Source organism: Ochlerotatus camptorhynchus, unplaced genomic scaffold, assembly GCF_037179485.1.
Source record: "Ochlerotatus camptorhynchus isolate MF236.1 unplaced genomic scaffold, CSIRO-AGI_Acam_v1.1 ptg000108l, whole genome shotgun sequence".
In the NCBI taxonomy this organism is placed as follows: Eukaryota; Metazoa; Arthropoda; class Insecta; order Diptera; family Culicidae; genus Ochlerotatus; species Ochlerotatus camptorhynchus.
In genome coordinates this window covers 1505722-1525991 of record NW_027040598.1, presented here as the reverse complement: position 1 = coordinate 1525991, position 20270 = coordinate 1505722, and the positions used below count along the sequence as shown (strand labels likewise).

The 20270-nt window shown below is 39.9% G+C and overlaps 2 protein-coding genes across 2 annotated transcripts in view; one reads left to right on the top strand and one right to left on the bottom strand.

Moving 5' to 3' along the window:
• Positions 1–20270, bottom strand: part of LOC135699418 (xanthine dehydrogenase-like) — a 394729-nt gene that overhangs the window by 19450 nt on the left and 355009 nt on the right. The window lies entirely within an intron of this gene.
• Positions 8803–18428, top strand: LOC135699419 (xanthine dehydrogenase-like). The gene is made up of 6 exons (XM_065219682.1): positions 8803–8948; positions 14068–15137; positions 15279–16803; positions 16864–17132; positions 17194–18235; positions 18295–18428. The coding sequence occupies exons 1-6, from the start codon at positions 8865–8867 to the stop codon at positions 18343–18345; spliced, it is 4041 nt and encodes a 1346-aa protein (XP_065075754.1). The 5' UTR covers positions 8803–8864; the 3' UTR covers positions 18346–18428.

Sequence of the window (20270 nt, the reverse complement as noted above, 5' to 3'; positions counted from 1 at the left end):
GGGGTTTGATAGAAGTCAGGTTGGTGTCGGGTTGGCTTAGCTTTTTCGCCGGAATGTCGACCAGAGTTCCGTTTGTTTGTAGGTTACACTCAATCGAATGATATATAGCGTTTCTCAAATGAGAATGATCCATGCCTTCGTCAAATGACTAAGCAACTGATATCACCCATTCGGAGGAGGTCCCCTTTGATAGCGAATAGCTACTTTTCTCATTTTCATCAAAAATGTTCAAATGATTTTGAGAATTTACAGCACTGGGCAGCAGTCGCTTCGTGCCTGCCATCGGTGAGGAGCAAAAAAGAGACAGCATTATTATACCTTCCTTTTCTAAGAAAACGAAGTGCAACGGATTAATTTTAGCGTCGATTCAAATTTACACGTTGTGAATAGTCTCATAATATCAAAGGAGCTTCTAAAATCAATATCAAGCATGATATTTTGCTCCAATATCACGCGTGATATTGAGAGCGTATGAACGCAGAAAAATATAAATTAGCTAATGATTATACCATCACTGGAAGCAATTAACGAGGGCGGAAGAGCAGAATATGGTGAGAGCTTTCCAGTTACTTTAAAAAAATAAATACCAAAATTAAGCTAAATACATGCCAGGTTTGAAAAAAATATTTTCGAACCTGGAAGTGTGTATATATAACCAATATCTATTTGAAAACGGTGATGCATACATGCGGGGCTTATTGTAATTGAAAGTAATCTCGGAATGGGCGTGACTCTCCAGACATTCTGAAAAGGGTTGCTGGATCTGCAATAGAGCTATCACCTTCTAACTCCCGGACTAAAGCTGTCTGTTGTTCAATGAAGTTTCGATTTTATCTCAATATAATTGATGATGTAATTTTCTCATAGGGGAATTTAAGTATTCTCATCAGTCTAAGCAGCGTCCGTGTTTCTATTAGCATTTTCTCACTGTCACGCACACAAATGACGTGTTTGCTTGTTTATATTTATTTGCTGCTGGATAGAGAATCCATTCAAATCGACAGAATTGTTCCAAACTGTTTGGAATTGTTTTTATTTACAACGCTGCAAACTTCTCAGGTGTCGGCAGCCTCTTTTTATTCGGTAACCTTTCCGTGTTAACCAGTTGTTCTATTATCGGCAAATTGAAATCATTTCGCATTTTGTAGCATTTTAGGAAAAATCTAGCATAAGTCGTAAAAATTTATTCAGATTGAAGCTGAAAGACTAAGGAATCGTTTGCATACATTCAGCGAAGTGTTCTGATGAGAAATTACAGAGAAATTAACGATTAAATTTTGTTTGCCGAAAACAGTCAATTGGTGCCGAAGCCGTCATTTACCCTACATATTGCTAATACAAATCAAAAATTTCACTCAAAATAGGACAGGAAACTTGACAGAAGATCCGCAATAGAAACTTCCTTTAATTTTTTCTTAAATCGAAACAACATATCAACAAGAGTGGCAACTTCACCAGCGTTTGGGGGCAAATACTGTAGCGCTGGATAAAAAAAATTGAGCAAATACGCAAACCTCTCTTTTGACGTTGACATCTTTGCTATCAAATTCGGTTTAACGTTTTAGGAATGGATAGTGTTGTTGTTTTTTGATAATTGCATAAGAAAGCTTAAGAGTTATCAGTCTTTTTGATATGTTGTCTTAGTCTAGATTACCGAAGTAAGTAAAATTTTACTGGGTTTTGGAATTTCGGATCACCCAGTAAGCCCAGTAAATGCGAACGTTATTTTGTCGGTATTTAACTAACAAGGAAGTTATTTTTTTTTCTTGGTAAATACCGTGTAAGCCAGTTAAAAAAATGATTTTGTTTGTATTGTAAGATAAATACTCATTTAAATTCAATTATTATCAATTGAACAGAATATAACACTTTTATTGAATTATATTTATCAACAGTCAATGATATGCAGTGATGGATAGTGCTATTCTGCGAGAACATAAACACCATCAGTGTTGTCTTCGAATAATTTCCCATACATGTAAAGCGCTGGGGTTTCAATGTTTATTGTTGGGATTGGGTCGTAACTTTGAAAAAGAATTGTTAGTAATTATAGCAAAGTTATTCAATTTATCCGTCGAGGTTACTCCGATCTTTACACGAAAAACAACCAGAACTGCGGAGTCGGGTCGGAGTAGGTGGCATTTTTGGTAGGAGTCACTGCCAATGGTGTTTTTATCGGTGTAATAGAAAGAATGCCTTTGATGTGGAAAACAGATACCTCAACAATGTCTCCGATTCGACTCCGCTGCTTTGGAAAAAAAACAGTTGCTTTTAGATTTTCACTAAAGCTAAAATGACGATTGCAAAAATTCCGGATTAGAATTTTACAATTACTACGTTGACCATTTGGCGAATGTCCAGTAAAAATCTATGATTACTTTGTTACAGTAATAATTAGAACATTTAGAACTTTCTGACTTACTAAGTAATTACGAATGTTTACCGTAGCTACCGAAAATCAGATTATATTTACTGAATGTCAGTAATTTCGCTAATTTGAACTGAATTTTCATTAAAGTATTTGTTTTATGGTTCAAGTTCAGTTGAATAAAATACCGAACTACTAAATGCTGGATTAGTGTGTAAGCACAGATAAATATTTGGTCTAGGCTCTGTCTATTAATTTATTATTAATTTCCTGTTTTTTTGTAAAGCTATGCAGATACTTTTCATGTAGTAATAGTAGACCTGTTCATTTTAAACGAAATGTTCGGAATGTAACGGGTCAACCGTGATTACTGTTCGTCATGTTAATTTGTACTTCTGTGTAAATTTTCAGCAAAATCGGTGATGATTTTGAGGTGCTTCAAGTTAATTTTATGTTTTTAAAGTAATTTACGGCTTACAATATTTGTATCTCGAGACTGAAATAACGAAAATTGCTGTAACAACTTTCATAGCAAAGTTTAATGTGTCATGTATCAACTTTGTGACTAAAGGTTGACTATTAGAAGTGATTTTATTGAAGTTTGACTTAGTTTCATGCTCGAAGATATCTTAAAAAGTGAAGAATTTTAAAGTATTTGTTCTACGAATTTTCCACCCATATGATATAAAATGTGTAGTCTACGGCATAATGTTCCTCATATTGTTCTAGAAGTTTCGTTCAAACATAGTTTTCGTGTATATTTCATAGATTGAGAAATAAAAATCAGAAAAGTGGCCGTTTAGCTAAAATTCACAAGACAACAGAGCCAATAAAAGTCAATTAGATTGACAGAACATAGTTGCATTGCTTTTCAATGACGACCGATGACTGTTTCATTGATATATGATTTTTCCATAACTATGAATCCTCAGTAGACGTGTTTTTTTATCAAAGGCAAGTGTCACTCGAGCCATTCAAAATATTCGTTATTTTATAAATTGCTGTTATGGTTCGAGTGACACTTGCCTTTGATAAAAAACACGTCTACTGAGGATTCATATTTATGAAAAAATCATATATCAATGAAACAGTCATCGGTCGTCATTGAAAAGCAATGCAACTATGTTCTGTCAATCTAATTGACTTTTATTGGTTCTGTTGTCTTGTGAATTTTAGCTAAAACGGCCTCTTTTCTGATTTTTATCTCTCAATCTATGAAATAAACACGAAAACTATGTTGGAATGAAACTTCTAGAACAATATGAGGAACATTATGCCGTACACTACACATTTTTATATCATACGGGTGGAAAATTCGTAGAACAAATACTTTAAAATTCTTCACATTTTAAGATATCTTCGAGCATGAAACTAAGTCAAAATTCAATAAAATCACTTCGAATAGTCAACCTTTGGCCACAAAGTTGGTAGATAACATATTAAGCTTTGCTATGAAAGTTGTTACAGCAGCTTTCGTTGTTTCAGTCTCGAGATACAAATATTATAAGCCGTAAATTACCTTGAAAACATAAAATTAACTAGAAGCACCTCTAAATCAACACCGATTTTGTTGAAAATTTGCACAAAAGTTCAAATTAACATGACGAACAGTAATCACGGTTGACCCGTTACATTCCGAACATTTCAATTAAAATGAACAGGTCTAAGTAATAGCCATAATGTCTGAAAGGAAATTTTATCAGCTTTTCAAAAATCACATCGGAAGCTTTGTAAACGAAATATTATGTTTTTTTTTATATCCAGCCTGATAAACAGCACAAATCTGATTCGACGTCAAAACAAGCGTGGGTACAAGTAGGCTATGACCAAAGTAGTCTATGAATATCTGTAGAAATCAAATGTCGAAGAATGATTTTTTACTCGAAATAGGTTTGGGCCCCTTGTTTCCTTGCAAACATTATTTAGCATTCCCAGCTATAAAGAAAATCCAATCATAATCCTTACTACAGCATCAAGGATAAGGACATTTAACATTTTTTTTTTTGGCTTAAAGAGATTTTTAGCCTTATACACTAATCGAGTCAGTACGGTTTTACTGAGTTTTGAATTGCGGAACTGTTCGGTAAAAGTTTAAAAATCTGTAGAAAATTTATTAATGAGAAAATTTGTTCTGAACTTGTACATACTTAGTTATGTTAACCCCATTTAACGATAGAAAATAAAATTGGTCGATTTCATTGATTCCTTACGGATAACGGTCATTTGAATTTTTACCGACTTTTTCAGCAATTCAAAAACCCAGTAAAAAAATACTGACTCCTGTAAAAAAATCTTAGTGTGTAGGCTAGTTCATCTCTAGGACATTTAACAGTTATAATACCAAATCTGCCAAATGCGTGTCGATGCCGTGAATAAGCTCACTTATCGAAAACAGTATAGTCCCAGCGTCAACACGCATTTCTCAGGATCGGTATTAAGACTGTTAAAAATGACCAGGTCTTCCATTTATTTTTAGCAATCCATTGTATTGTATCACCGGAAAAATGATATCGCAAAATCGTTAAATGCGTTCCGTATCATTGATATACATAATCGATAGGGGGCAACTCTATCTACGATCCAGGTTTGTTTTAGTGTGGTCAGCTGCGCGCACGCTGAGTAGATAAAAATAAGGTTTATGACGATTCTGAAGATTTCCTGCAAAAAGATTATGCACGATGCAAGTAGATGCGAGAAATCAAAGAAGATTTTTCCGAGGAGGACGACTCTATCTACGATGCAGAAAAGATTGTGTTTTGCTGTGGCTAGCTGCGCGCACGCTTAGTAGATAGAAAGAAGATTAATGGCGATTCTAATGATTTCCTGCAAAAAGATGATGCGCGAAGCAAGCAGATGCGACAAATGAAAGAAGATTTTTCGAAGATTGACTCGCTAGTGTGAGATTTGTTGAGCATCTAAACTTGAGATTTAGATGTGTCGCCCCCATCGGATTTTTCGTAGGTTGCACACTAGGACTTTTCGAGCATCTATAATTGAAATTTACATGAAGCTCTAATACACTTCCCTGAAGTATACCAATGTTATTCCACGCGTGACTAGAAATAGAATCATGAAAAACTGACCTTGTAGTTCTTATACACAAATAGCTCGCAAACCCATTCTATGCAAAACCCGAATTTTCAATGCGCTTACCAATACCAATCAACCATCGTAAACATTTGCTAACGATGTTTTACAATGCATGTGGTCCAAAAATCAATTATATAAATACAGCAATTCCACGTAAAAAGACCTATACGTTGTGCATTTGTTTCTTATTAAAAATATTGTACCCGTATTTTTTTTATTCCGCCATTAGGGTGCACCTTCGTGAGTTAGGGTGGGTCAAAAAATTGTCATTTTCGACTATACAGCCAACTCTATGTAAAAAAGAAAAAGCTTTCCAATAAAAATATAAAAAGGGTGGTCTCTTTGGTATCAACACCATAGAGGTAACACTGTGAAAGCCACACAAAAAATACTTCATGTTTTAGTATATTTGAAATTGTTAGAATATTTTTAGCACCAGCTAATACCTTTAGTTTGCTGAATAAAGATCGAAAATCGCCCCAGTAGTTAAAAAGTTATGAATTTTTAAAGTGGACCGAAAATCACAATTTTTTGACACACTAATAACGAAATAAAAAAATACCACAATATTTTTTTAATAAAGAACAAATGCACAACGTTTGAGTGAAATCGGTTTTCCGATAAGTCTTTTTTACGTGGAATTGCTGAATATATGTTTTCGAATTAGTTATTCAATTCTGAAAAATATTATATAGGGGAAATGGCTCTAATATTGGCCTATGGATCTAAGATCGGGCCCATCGCTAAAAATCTGCTATTTATCAATTTTATCTAGATGAACGCGTCATTGGGACGGTACTAATGGATATTTTTGGTCGCTATTGAAAATTTAGTCGATTGCTAAATTTATGTATGGGCCCAACACTCTACATGCATTTCCCCTACCGAAACAAGTTTCGTGATAAAACCGAGAGTGATATAAACGGAGTGTGAAAAGAAAACACAAATCAGTGTCAACATTTCAAAGGGACGTAATTGTTAGCTGGTAGAGGAAGCATTCCTCTACCTGTTGGTGTAATTAATTTTCATGAGTGAGCTTTTATTTGCGAGAAATCGACGGCTAAACCCATTGTTTACAAAAGCATCTACGCCCGTTTGAAATGTTGACTCTGAAATCGTGATAAAACCGAAACGCCATTGTATTTACAAATTTTTGACTGTACTTGGCTTCACGCACGGAATATTGATGAATTTTAGGGGCACGCAATAACCTTTAACTCCAATTTCTGTTTATTTACGCGGTGATGAGCACGGCGCTGATCTATTGTTAGGGTTTTGCGATGTGCATTGCTCTTGTGCACGGAGTGACTTGAAAAAGAAAGCGAAGAAAAGTGATATTTGGTTGTTGTGTGGTTGGAGTCGCTGAAGGAGGAATTGTTTATGGATGACTAGAGAAAAATATGCGTGGAAGCATCGGGAACGCACTCTCGGGTGAAGTGATTTGGTGAGTACGTTCCAGTTGAAGATTGTTGACAAGTGTATTTGTGGTGATGCAAATTATGGTTTAGATGACGCATGGCTTCAAACATTTTGTGTATCCAAATAAAACATATTACATACTAAATACCCACAGGACATCGTCTGCTGACCATTGCCGCGGGTATATCGTGGGAGTCCCAGGTACCCGGTTCAAGCTTTAGTTGGCGGCGGTGGCTCTTCTTGACCTTCTACCCCCTGAGTAGTTAGTGTGAATAAGGGCGTCTATGTGATGTTTTGCTGTACCTGTTGTGGACATCTAGTGCATCCTGTTCCCTTAACTTGTTGAGGACACCCTGTCTTGCCTCAAAAGTTACCCTTTTTGAAGTACTAGTCTTCACCAGTGGTGGCACGAGTCCTGGAGTTTAACATTTTTTCCTTAACATTTGATACTTTTTGCGATAACCATTTTGACGACACACAAAAACAAACTGGCAAGCGGCAAAAATGTCATGACATTTCTATACTGTTTTCTGCCAGCGACAGAACATTTTCGCACAAAGAAGCAGACAAGACCGGCGGCACGCGCGACATAAATTTATGTCGTGTAGAATTTTGCTGATTTCTGGCTAATTGCTGCATTTATTTGATGTTTATTGCATGGAATTAAAAGATAAGAATGAAGACTAACCAGTCATAAGCATTGATGTTAAAATTATGCGTAAATAAAGGAGTTGGTAATTTACTGTCACACGCAAGCCTGCAGCTAAAATTTCATTACAATAAACTGTTTGGAAAAATCAGGCTGCGAGATTTTATTTATTCTCTATCTCCGCTGTTCGCTTGGAATGTAGTTATAAACGGCCGCCCGTGTGCTGGCTGTTTTGTTTCGCTCTGGACGATGGTTTTTCAAAAAATGTACTGTTGCCACCTCTGGTCTTCACAACATAAAGGGCACCATTACGGAACATGAGATTTGATCAAATTATTCGCAGTTCTACTTGTCCAACGCCCCCGGCTGGGTGAGGGATAGAGGATGACACACACACACTTGGCTTCACGCACGGAATTACAATATATATAAATGCTGCCGTTGTGCAATTGGATTATATTGTCGACTCGAATTAATAAGTTACAATCAAAGATACACTGGAGTCGCTTTTTACGCTGGTGATACGTCCCGCGTAAAAAAAAACCGCGTAAAAAAAACCGCGTAAATTCCGGAATCCGCGTAAAAAAAACCGCGTAAATTCCGAAATCCGCGTAAAAAAAAACCGAGTAAAAAAAGACCGTGTAAGAAAAAATCGCGTAAAAAGCGATATACTGCGTAAATTCTGAAATCCGCGTAAAAAAAAACCAAAATCCGCGTAAAAAAAAACCGCGTAAATTCCGGAATCCGCGTAAAAAAAACCGCGTAAATTCCGAAATCCGCGTAAAAAAAAACCGAGTAAAAAAAGACCGTGTAAGAAAAAATCGCGTAAAAAGCGATATACTGCGTAAATTCTGAAATCCGCGTAAAAAAAAACCAAAATCCGCGTAAAAAAAAACCGCGTAAATTCCGGAATCCGCGTAAAAAAAACCGCGTAAATTCCGAAATCCGCGTAAAAAAAAACCGCGTAAAAAAAACCGTGTAAAAAAAAACCGCGTAAAAAAGCGACTCCAGTGTAGTGCGAACTGTATACAAAATAATAAAGAAATATCGCGAATTCCTTTTCCACTCTGTGGACGGAAAACGAACACATGACCACGTATCATTCCTAACAACGAGCAAAAAAAATAATAAATACCTATATCGCTATCTGAGTGGCTTCAGATGTCAGTCTATCACCATATCAAGCATCAACGGTCGTCCAGTTTCGCGGCGACTGTTGCGACCTTCGGATGCCAAGAAGAGAGTTAAATTTCATACTGGAACGCTTTCGTGATTTATGAGGTGTTGAGTTGAGATACGTGTTTATCAGCAATTTTTTATAGCTTATTTGAATTGATAATGTCTCTGGAGAAGAAAACTAACGATAGTCTAGCAGCGTTTGAGCATCGCCAACCGCTGGTATTTTTCGTCAATGGAAAGAAGGTAAGTACGTTTAGCAATCTGGATGTATCTCTAGCGACACCACCAAAGTAACCTGTTTTGTTATTTATATGAAATAAGTTAATTCGTAATAAACCTCCGTTGAAGCCACACGCTTTTTCAAACTGTATCCGGCTCTTTCATTTGTTCATTCGATTCACGGAAATCCTTAATTCCAAGGAGGTCCAGCTTTCCATGTCCGCATGTATTTGGACGCTCAGTAGAAGTGGACTTGACAGAAGAGACCCCCAGAAGCAGCTGCAGAAAAAGTGATGTTCGACGAGGAGGACAAGAAGGTCAAATCTATGTTGATTGATGTGAATACTCGATAATCACCAAGGAATCACCGAGGGCTAATCACACGGAAGCACGTCTCACCATCTCAGAAGCCGCAAGTGGACTGTGCACTGTGCAGAGACAATGGCGGTACCAACGATGCCTGGTCGAGTGCTATGTCGCTCTGGACGGAAATCACTCACACATTCATCTTCATCTAGCTACGAGGCGATGCGCTGCAGTATTTAGGCACCACACAATAAACCAGGAAACCAATTCTAGATAGAGCTGGAATTAGGGCGTAACAGCCTTTGTAAAGCTGTTACGCCCTAATTCCAGCTCTATCTAGAGTTGGTTTCCTTGGAAGTGGACCCTACACGTTTGCTTTTATTGACAATAATCGGTATCGGTAATACATCGGTATTGACAATAATTCTGTATTCACATCATCAATATTATTGTTAATAATTCCCCTTCGCGTCAATATATTGACACGTGTGGGGTGCGCTGGAGATTATTGTCTAGAGTTTGTCCGTGAAAAACGATTCCGATAGCAGAAACGTCACCCACCATCATTTTTGGGTCTTTGGTTCGCTGGCAATCTAATAGCAAATTCGTTTATTATCGGGGTTGGAACCAGTTCCAACCCAGTGCGAAACCGAACTTTTTGTCAGTGCAAACCTCAACCTGAGCTAGGTTTTAAAAACAAACGAGCAAACTGACGTTTGTCAGAAAACAAGCAGACCCAATCCTGATACCCGATCCAGGTTGGAACTGAATAATAAACGAATTGGCTATAAGAATTTAAGCAATTAAGCTCCGTTCACACAAATGTTCGATCTGTTGCGCTACGAGATAATAATGAGTTTATGATGTCGAAAGTTGATTTGTTGACTGGACGAGATTTCCTGGATTTGCCATGGACTGCAGTCCCTTGTCACGCGATTACAGATGGCCATCTGATCGTTTTGTCTTACAAAGGTCTTCAATGAAGCAGATTCACCCTACTGTTTGTTGCAGGCAGAACTTTACAACCGGTGAAGTATCTGCAGACATTGGTAATCCTTGCACTGATGGTGGGCTCCATTCACATCACATCATCAAAACAGATATCGAGAGTTCTGGAAAATTCGTTTGCCGAGAAATCGCCAGCGAAGCAGAACCTGGTACGGGAGCAGCTTGGACGTTTGAAGATTTAAAAAAGGTTAATCAATGTGAAATTATTTGGTGTATTTTGATGAACTGATCCGGCAATTGCGGGTAGTAGGTGCTGAACTGAAGCTGAACATGGTTGTCATGTTATTCGGGACCCTTCCAGAATCGTACGACCCACTTATAACTGCTCGGGAGAACCTTGGTGATCATGACCTGATGCTAGACGTGGTGAAACAAAGGCTTTTGGGAAAAGAAGTGAAGCTGCTCGATATACATCAAGATGGTACGAATGAGAAATCAACTGCATGTGCAGGCGAGAAGGATAGATCAATATCGACGAAGTTTAATGACAAGTGGCATAAGTGCGACAAGAAAGGGCACATGAAGAAGGACTGCCGACAGAAGAGTTACAGTGAAGCAACCGTAGCTGCTGGAAGCAAGGCGATAAGTGTCGACAAGAATCGAAGGCACGGTGAACGGTTGGTTTTCTAGCTAGATTCCGGATCAAGCGATCATCTTGTCAAGTCCAATAATCATAAACGAAGAAATAAAGGTATCATTGTCAATCGATGTCCATCGGTGATTGGCACTAGATTGCGGAACAGAGACCGACGGTAAATAAATGAAAGAAGAAGAAGAAGAATGTTGTGCCGCCATGACATCGTCATTCGCTTGCTCAGCAATGTTTACAACATTTTTGCTTCTAACACCAGCAAGCTACCTGTTGTTCCAGACATCGATACTAACGATGGCAGTGAAGTCTATGTCGAAACTGGTGCAGCCCAACATGGTGATAGGTGTCACTATGAAGCTCGAAAAGATTGGATTTTGCGAGCCATGTGTGCAACCCTTCAATGGAACTCGACAACATACGTCTCGTATTCTGGAACGAATACATTCGCAAGTCTGTGGTCCCATCTATCCCCCTGCGATGGCTCACGCTATTTCGTATCATTCATTGACGACTACAGCCATTTCTCCATGATATATATGTTGAAGACGAAGTTGCAAGTATTCGAGCGGTTCTGTGAATATAAAGCGATGGTGACTGCGGCATTTGACCATCACGGTGGATCAAGGTACAGAGTACGATTCCAACGAACAGAAGAAATGGTTCAAGCCGAAAGGTATTCAGGTTGAAACGACGGTTGCGTATACTGCTATACTAGAGTCAACCGTACATTGATTGAGAAGATTCGTGCAATGTTCCTAGATTTTGCAATGCCAACGCAGATGGGGTTTGAAGCAGAGTTGACCGGGGTGTAGGGTAGGATGGTGCAAAACGCACCGTTTAAGCAAAATCGTCAATTGCTGGTGAATGGAAGCTAAAATCAAGAAGAAAGTAATGGCGTTTGGTTCATTACCATGTTTTCTACGAAGATCGAGTGATTTAGAACTACAAAAGGATAATATTCCATGACTTTCAAGGTATTTTAAAAATTTCTTCCAAAATGATAGCGGGGCAAAACGCCTGATTCATGATGCAATATGCAACACAACATTGAGGCAAGACGCACGACAACAATGGCCAAAACGCACCACAACATTGGGGTAAAATGCACCCCATGGTTGACAAACCATAACCCCTGCAAGTAGATAATGCAAAGGGATGCGGTATTTCAAATGATTATTTCTTTATGTTACATCAGAAATAAGGTCTCAAATTCTCAAAAGAATGCAAAACTGTGATTCATCAAGTAAAATATCTAAAAAATATACGAAAAGTAAATTCGTTAAATTTTGTTGTGATATATGATGTTAAAAGCTTAATTTGCAGTCGATGATTTTAACAACTGTGTCCTGTTTTGCATAAAATGCTATTTTTTAAAGGAATCAGTAGGTCAATATAGATTTTATAATCAAGAATTATTTGTGAAACCTCCAGTTGAAAACAATCACAAACCGTTACCCGGAAAATGCATCTGAGGAAAAGTTATCGTTGTTTTTCTATAAGTGGGCATTTTACCCCAGGGGTGCATTATGGGCTGTTCTCCCTTACTTACTCAACCGGAGCCCAACAGCAGCGCTTTCGTGCAAGTCGACACCCGCGGAGTTGTGGCTTGGCATGAACCCCAATTTGAGGAAACTACGAATTTTTCGCCTGGATACCTGGCCAATTGCGGAAGAAACTAGATGCTAACAGTTTCGAGGTGGTCGTGGTAGGTTATGCACCAAATGGCTACTGGCTTTTGGATAGAACGCATCGAAAAATAATCGTGGCCCGTGATGTAAAGTTCGATGAAGCTTATGTGCCGTATGCAACGGATTCTGATGTAAAAGATGAGATTGGCTGTGCAGTTTTCCGAGCTTGACCATTAACCAGATGAATTCGATGATGACGATTCGACAGCATCGGCGCTTCCTTAGCGTACAGGTGAGGTGCAGCGAACAGGAGCACACTTTACCCAGTAAGTTGTTGGATTATTTCGTTTGGCTACGGAGCAACTTCTGGCGTTCCATTGTCCTCAGGTGTCCCCGAAACCCTTAGGCAAATTGACAGCCGAGACGATTGGATGCTTAGCGTGGCGAGCGAGTTGGAGTCACTCAAGACAAACCATGTTTGGCAGTTGACGACCTGTTTCAAGGGTGTGAAACTACTCAATTAAAAATGGGTATTCCAGTTGAAGGAAGACGAAAACGGTAGACCAATTCGCTACCAAGCCCGTCTTGTGGCGAACAGTCAGAATCGTTTTAGCAGTTGGTGTGTATCGGCGATGCTATTTTCATCAAATGCATGTACGCACCGCATTTCTCCACAGTTGCCTAAAGGAAACAATCTTCTTGGAAGTCCCAGATGGTGTGTCTGCAAAACCAGGTCAAGTTTGCAGGTTGCTTAAATCGCTGTATGGTTCAAAGCAGTCATCTAGATGCTGGAACGATTGTTTCAATGAAGCTATTCTGAAGATGGGCTTCACAAGGTCGAAACACAATTACTGGCCATACACGAAACTGGATGACAATGACGAACTAATCTGTATCCTGTATGTTGACGATCTGTTAGTGGCAGTTCGCAAACTGGCGTGGATCAAGATGGTGAAGAAGGATTCGGCTTAGATGTTCAAGATGTCCGACTGTGGGGAGCCCCGACACTTGTTAGGAATGAAAATCGAATGAACAGTGAAGGTGGCCTTCTGCAGTTATCCCAAGATGCCAGCATCGAAAAGCTGGTGGCCCGTTTTGGAATGTGTTGATCGAAGTGGTGTGGATGCAGATCAACTAGCGGATATTTTCACCAAAGCACTAGAGTACAATCGATTCAAGCAAGACCCTGAGAATGAAAAAAGGATTTTCAGATTGAGAGGGGATGTAATCTGGATGTATCCCTAGCTTCACTACCCTAGTAACCTGGTTTGTTATTTATGTGAAATGAGTAAATTCGTAATAAATCACCGTTGGTCAAACGTTTTTTCAAACTGTTTGCGGCTCTTTCAACCAATTCCAACAGAACTTTTTGGTCTTATGTACATCAACATCGAAAGTCATCGTTAACTTGTTCCTTGTTGTAGGTAATAACAAAGCATTTCCCCTCCGTAGTTGACAGCATTTTAAGTCTACCACTTAATTTTGTCTAATAGGAATTCCCCCAACATAAAATTTAAATATCTATTCCTGATGTGAATCGTAAATTCATCACTCAAAGCTTGCAAGGCAGATATAGTAACTGGTTTTGTAAAATTTATTTGTTATACAGGTTACTGAAGCTAGTCCCGATCCGCGATGTACCCTTCTCATGTATCTACGAGAAAAGCTGCGTCTCTGTGGAACCAAGCTGGGATGCGCCGAAGGTGGATGTGGTGCATGCACTGTGATGATATCCAAGATTGATCGCTCCACCGGTCGAGTTCATAACTTGGCGATCAACGCGTGTCTCATGCCGGTATGTGCCGTTCATGGAATGGCCGTTACCACAGTGGAAGGAATCGGAAGTACACGGACTCGTCTCCACCCAGTTCAGGAACGCATTGCAAAGGCTCACGGTTCACAGTGTGGATTCTGTACGCCAGGTATGGTTATGACGATGTATGCGTTGCTAAGAAGTTCGCCAGTGCCTTCGATGAAGGAGCTGGATGCGGCCTTCCAGGGAAATCTATGTCGCTGCACCGGATACAGACCGATTGTGGAGGGATATAAGACATTCACTAAAGAATTTGGAGTTTGCGCTATGGGTGAAAAATGTTGCAAGAACCAAGCGGGAAAATCGAATGACTGTGGAATAGAAGTTCACGATAAACTGTTCCAAATCAGTGAATTCATGCCATTTGACCCATCTCAAGAACCAATATTTCCTCCAGAGTTGAAACTCTCCGGATCACTAGACGTTGAATCGCTAGTCTTTCAATCATCTAATATCAGTTGGTACCGACCTGCCAATCTAGAGCATTTGCTAGCTCTCAAGAAGCGTCATCCTGAAACGAAGATCGTCGTCGGCAATACAGAGGTCGGTGTTGAAGTGAAGTTCAAGCAGTCCGAATATCCAGTGCTGGCGTACGTAGCGCAGATCAAAGAATTATGCTCTGTTGAGAAGAGTGATGGAGGATTGAAGATAGGCTCGTCTGTGACTCTTTCGGAAATTGATCGAATTCTGAAGGAAGAGATCGACACAAGTCCCGAGCACGAAACGAGATTGTACAAAGCCATCGTCGAAATGCTGCACTGGTTTGCCGGTATGCAAATTAGGAATGTGGCGTCTGCTGGTGGAAACATCATGACTAGTAGCCCGATTTCGGATTTGAATCCGATCTTCGCTGCTGCGGGTGTCGAGTGAGTTACCAAACTGCCATTAGTCGCAGAACAGTTCCATGTAGACTATAATCTTACAAGACATGTGACTGCTATGCGCATAATGGAATTAAATTTACTATGAAAATTTACCTCTATAAATCCAAAATTTCCTTTTCTCAGACTAGAAGTTACTAGCCTCGATGGTGGTAGTCGCAAAGTACGCATGGGAGATGGCTTCTTTACTGGATATCGTAGAAACGCCATACGTCCGGACGAAGTACTCGTATCGCTTTTCATTCCGAAAACCATCGAGAATCAGCATTTCATAGCCTACAAACAGGCGAAACGGCGGGAGGACGACGTCGCCATCGTTAATGGAGTGTTCAACATAACCTTCAAACTGGGAACTGACATCGTTGAACAGGCTCATCTGGCCTTTGGTGGAATGGCTCCTACTACTGTATTGGCCAAGAAAACTAGCCTCGCAATGGTCGGCAAGAAGTGGGATAGCAAGCTCGTCGAACTGGTCAATGAACTGTTAGTGCAAGAGCTTCCTCTGAGTCCCAGTGCCCCAGGTGGAATGATCCTCTACCGTAGATCATTGACGCTCGGCTTGTTTTTCAAGGCCTATTTGTTCATCAGTGATTCGCTCTCACGCACTGTCGTGAGTCATGAACCTGTTCAAGATCGGGAGCGAAGCGGCGCCGAAACCTTCCACTCCATGCTACCGAAAAGTGCTCAACTTTTCGAAAAGGTCTCCTCAGATCAAGCAACTACCGACCCGATCAGAAGACCCCAAGTCCACGCTTCGGCTTACAAGCAAGCTACTGGCGAGGCGGTTTTTTGTGACGATATACCCAAGTACAGCGATGAATTATATCTTGCCCTGGTAACCAGTACGAAGTCTCACGCTAAGATACTCTCCATAGACGCAACGGAAGCACTCGAGATGAAAGGAGTCCATCGATTCTTTTCCGCAGCAGATCTTGCCGATGATCAGAATCAGTTTGGACCTGTAGTTTGTGATGAATTTGTTTTCTGGAAAGACTTGGTCACTAGCCAAGGTCTTATTATTGGTGCAGTAGTAGCCGACGATCAAACCATTGCTCAGAGAGCAGCCCGCAAGGTCAAGGTAGTGTACGAAGAACTGTCTCCGATCATCGTAACGCTGGAAGATGCCATCAAAAAAGAATCTTTCTTCCCTGGTTATCCGAAGTGCATGACCAAGGGTGACGTCGATAACGGCTTCAAACAAGCACACCGAGTTATAGAAGGAGACTGTAGATTGGGAGGGCAGGAACACTTCTATATGGAAATGCACACTTGCCTAGCTGTGCCGAGGGACTCGGATGAGATCGAACTGTTCACCGCCACTCAACATCCCAGTGCGATTCAGGGGTTCGTGGCACGTGCTTTGAACATTCCTTCGTGTAAGGTCTTCTCGCGTGCGAAGCGATTGGGCGGAGGTTTTGGAGGGAAGGAGTATCGTTCACTATTGCTGGCTGTTCCAGTAGCTCTGGCGGCTTACAAACTACGTCGACCTGTACGATGCGTGCTGGATCGTGATGAGGATATGGCCATAACTGGTACTCGCCATCCTTTCTATATTACGTATAAAGTTGGGGTTGACGAAGTCGGACGATTGCTAGCTGCAGATTTCAAAGCCTACAACAATGCCGGTTGTTCCATGGATTTGTCGTTTTCGGTGAGTACTAACCGTATCTACTAAAAGATGAACGTTCTCCACCATAACAATCAATTTCAGGTTTTGGATCGAGCCATGTTCCACATCACCAACGCTTACGACATACCGAATCTTCGGGTACAAGGTTGGGTCTGCAAGACGAATCTACCATCGAACACCGCATTCCGAGGCTTCGGTACTCCTCAAGCTATGTTGGCCACTGAAACGATGATGCATCATGTAGCCAGAACTCTGAATCGAGACTACGTAGAGTTGGCTGAATTGAACATGTGTAATAGCGGATATATAACGCATTACAAACAGCAGATTGAGAATTGCAACATTCAAAAGTAAGACAAACTGTTAATGTTAAGACATATTCTTCAATGAAACCTCATTATCCAATTCCAGATGCTGGAGAGAGGTGACCGAATCTTCCGATTTCAAAGCTCGTCGAGTCAATGTTGTGCGATTCAACGAGCAGAACCGCTGGCGTAAACGTGGTATCAGCCTGGTTCCCACAATGTATTCGATAGGATTTGACACTATTCACATGAACCAATCGGGTGCCCTCGTCCACGTGTATCAAGATGGAACGGTATTATTGTCCCATGGAGGCGTTGAGATGGGTCAAGGCTTGCACACTAAAATGATTCAGATAGCCGCTACGGTCCTTAAGGTACCGTTTGATCTAATCCATATATCCGAAACGTCGACGGATAAGGTTCCGAACACCCCTCCTACGGCGGCAAGTCTGGGATCGGATCTCAACGGTATGGCCGTACTGAATGCTTGCCAGATCATCGATGACCGTTTAAAGCCATACAAAGAGGAATTCCCCGACAAGGACTGGAAATTCTGGATCACCAAGGCGTATTTCGATCGAGTGTCTCTGTCCGCTACAGGGTTCTATTCTACTCCCGGCGTACACTATGATTGTCTAACGAGAACCGGGAAGCCATTCAACTACTTCGTATACGGAGCTGCATGTTCCGAGGTAGAAATCGACTGCCTTACCGGTGATCATCAAGTGATTCGCACGGACATCGTAATGGACATTGGTTCTAGTATTAATCCGGCTATCGATATTGGACAAATTGAGGGCGCCTTTTTGCAAGGTTATGGCCTTTATACGCTAGAAGAAATGGTGTACTCTCCGGATGGGACGCTGATTTCACGAGGTCCGGGCAGCTACAAGATTCCCAGTTTCGGGGACATCCCCGGTGAGTTCAATGTTTCGTTGTTGACGGGAGCACCGAATCCGAGAGCCGTTTATTCATCGAAAGCCGTAGGAGAACCACCGCTGTTTTCGGCATCCTCCATATTCTTTGCCATCCGGGAAGCCATCGCGGCTGCACGGAAAGAGGAAAACTTGGACAACGATTTCAATTTGGTCTCACCGGCTACCGCCGCAAGGATTCGGATGGCTTGCCAGGATGGCATTACCAGCAGGGTGAGAGTGTGCTACGGCTGCGAAAAAATAATGTAGTTAATCATTATGTTTCTCTTCAGTTTGCAGAAGCTGAACCTGGATCGTTCGTTCCATGGAGTGTTATGCCTTAAGCTCGGCTCTATCAATACAATATTTGGCAATTATTTTACTTTTCTAATATTCTAGCTATATAAAATGTCGGTTACATTGAACATATGTATGGCCATGGCCATGGTAAAATGGTGTAATACATATATTGTGAATAACATACCTTTTTTTATCTAGTTCGTTTATTTGGAAGACTCAATCGCGTTAGCTTTACGGAGCCGATAATTCTTTGTTCATTGTTTGTAAAAAAAAAATCACTTTTTTCTAATATCTAGGAGGAGTTGGGCCGAATACTCGCGGCTTACCCGAGATTAGATTAGGGGTACATTAGGGGTCAACCGTGATTACTGTTCGTCATGTTAATTTGAACTTCTATGCAAATTTTCAGCAAAATCGGAGATGATTTAGAGGTGCTTCAAGTTAATTTTATGTTTTAAGGTAATTTGGCGGCTTATAATATTTGTATCTCGAGACTGAAACAACGAAAACTGCTGTAACCAGCGTTGCCAGTATTCCAGATTTATCTGGATTTTCCAGATGTTCGGTCATCCGGCCAGATACACAGACAGATCACGTATATTTCCAGATTTTAAAAATATGTTCCAGATTTTCCCAGATTTTTCATATATGTTGCTTTAAAAATATCATTGCAATTGATTTACTCAAAAAATAAAAACTGCTTCTTTAATTATTAAAGGCCATCAACGTTGGAAATTATTACAACATCGTACATGGAATTGTTGCAACATGTTTGCATGTTAATGGGTTGAAGAATCATGAAAATTGAGCCATTTTCTAAAGATTATTCGCTGAAAAAAATCTTCAAACTTTTAAAAATAGTGGCCCTGAATGTTTGTTTAATTAGAATTTTTATTTATTTTCTATATTAAAAAAAAAATCCAAATTTCAGTATGGTGGAATTTTCATATTTTTTTTTTTTTTAATTTAGGGAAATCAAAAACCACAGACAAACAGACATAACACATTGAATATTTCCCACTGTCAAACATCGTCGCTAAAACATGAACGCCATCTGTTAAGTACACTGTGGTGGGTAGTATGCTGAACAGATGGCGGTACTACCAACTACGATACTTTTAAATTGACCGTTAAATGCTTGTTCGATGAACAACTTGCGAGTGTTATGTCTGTTTGTCTGTGCAAAAACTGTTCAGGATTGAAAACAATAAATTCAGCCTTGGAAAATTAGCAAGACTTTTGAATCTAGATAACCACCAGGACTTTGAAGTGTGTTTGTGAGATTTTTGAGGATAATTCATAAGGAAAATTTGAAAGGCATCTGATAATTTTTAGCATTTTTTTAAGTACCTGTGAATATTGAGTTACAGCAGTCTGAATTTATTTAGAATTCTGAATTGCCCTAGAATTTCAGAATTTTAAGGTAATGTTGAAAATAGTTTACAGTGAAGTTTGAGGTAAATTCTTAGCGAAACCAAAGGAGAATTTAAAGTTATATTCTGAGTAGAGTTCCATCCATCTTTGTAAGCTTCGTGGTCGTGCGGTATCATTCGTCCTTTAGGCGTATTGTGAGTGCCACGAAGTGAGGGTTCGATTCCCGCTCCAGCCAGTAGAACTTTTCGCAACCTGAGAATTGTCCTACTGGTCTACTGAGTGTGGTGTGTTGTCAGTTTTCTAGAGTTAAGTTTTCAGTCTGTGCAATCTCTGGTTGAAGACAGTGTCCGTTGTCTTTTAAAAAGCTCTGATGACAATTGCATGGAGATTTTGTGAAGAATGGAAATAGAATTCGGAAGAGAAATCAAAGAAATTTCTTATGATGAAACTTAAGGAGTATGCTAATACGAATCGTGAAAATAATTTCAATGGAATTCTGTTCCATGTTTCTATGGAGTTTCATTTTTATAAAATTTTAAGAAATTTAATCGGAATTATGCCAAAAGAACATCTGGCAATTTCTGGGAGACTTTCA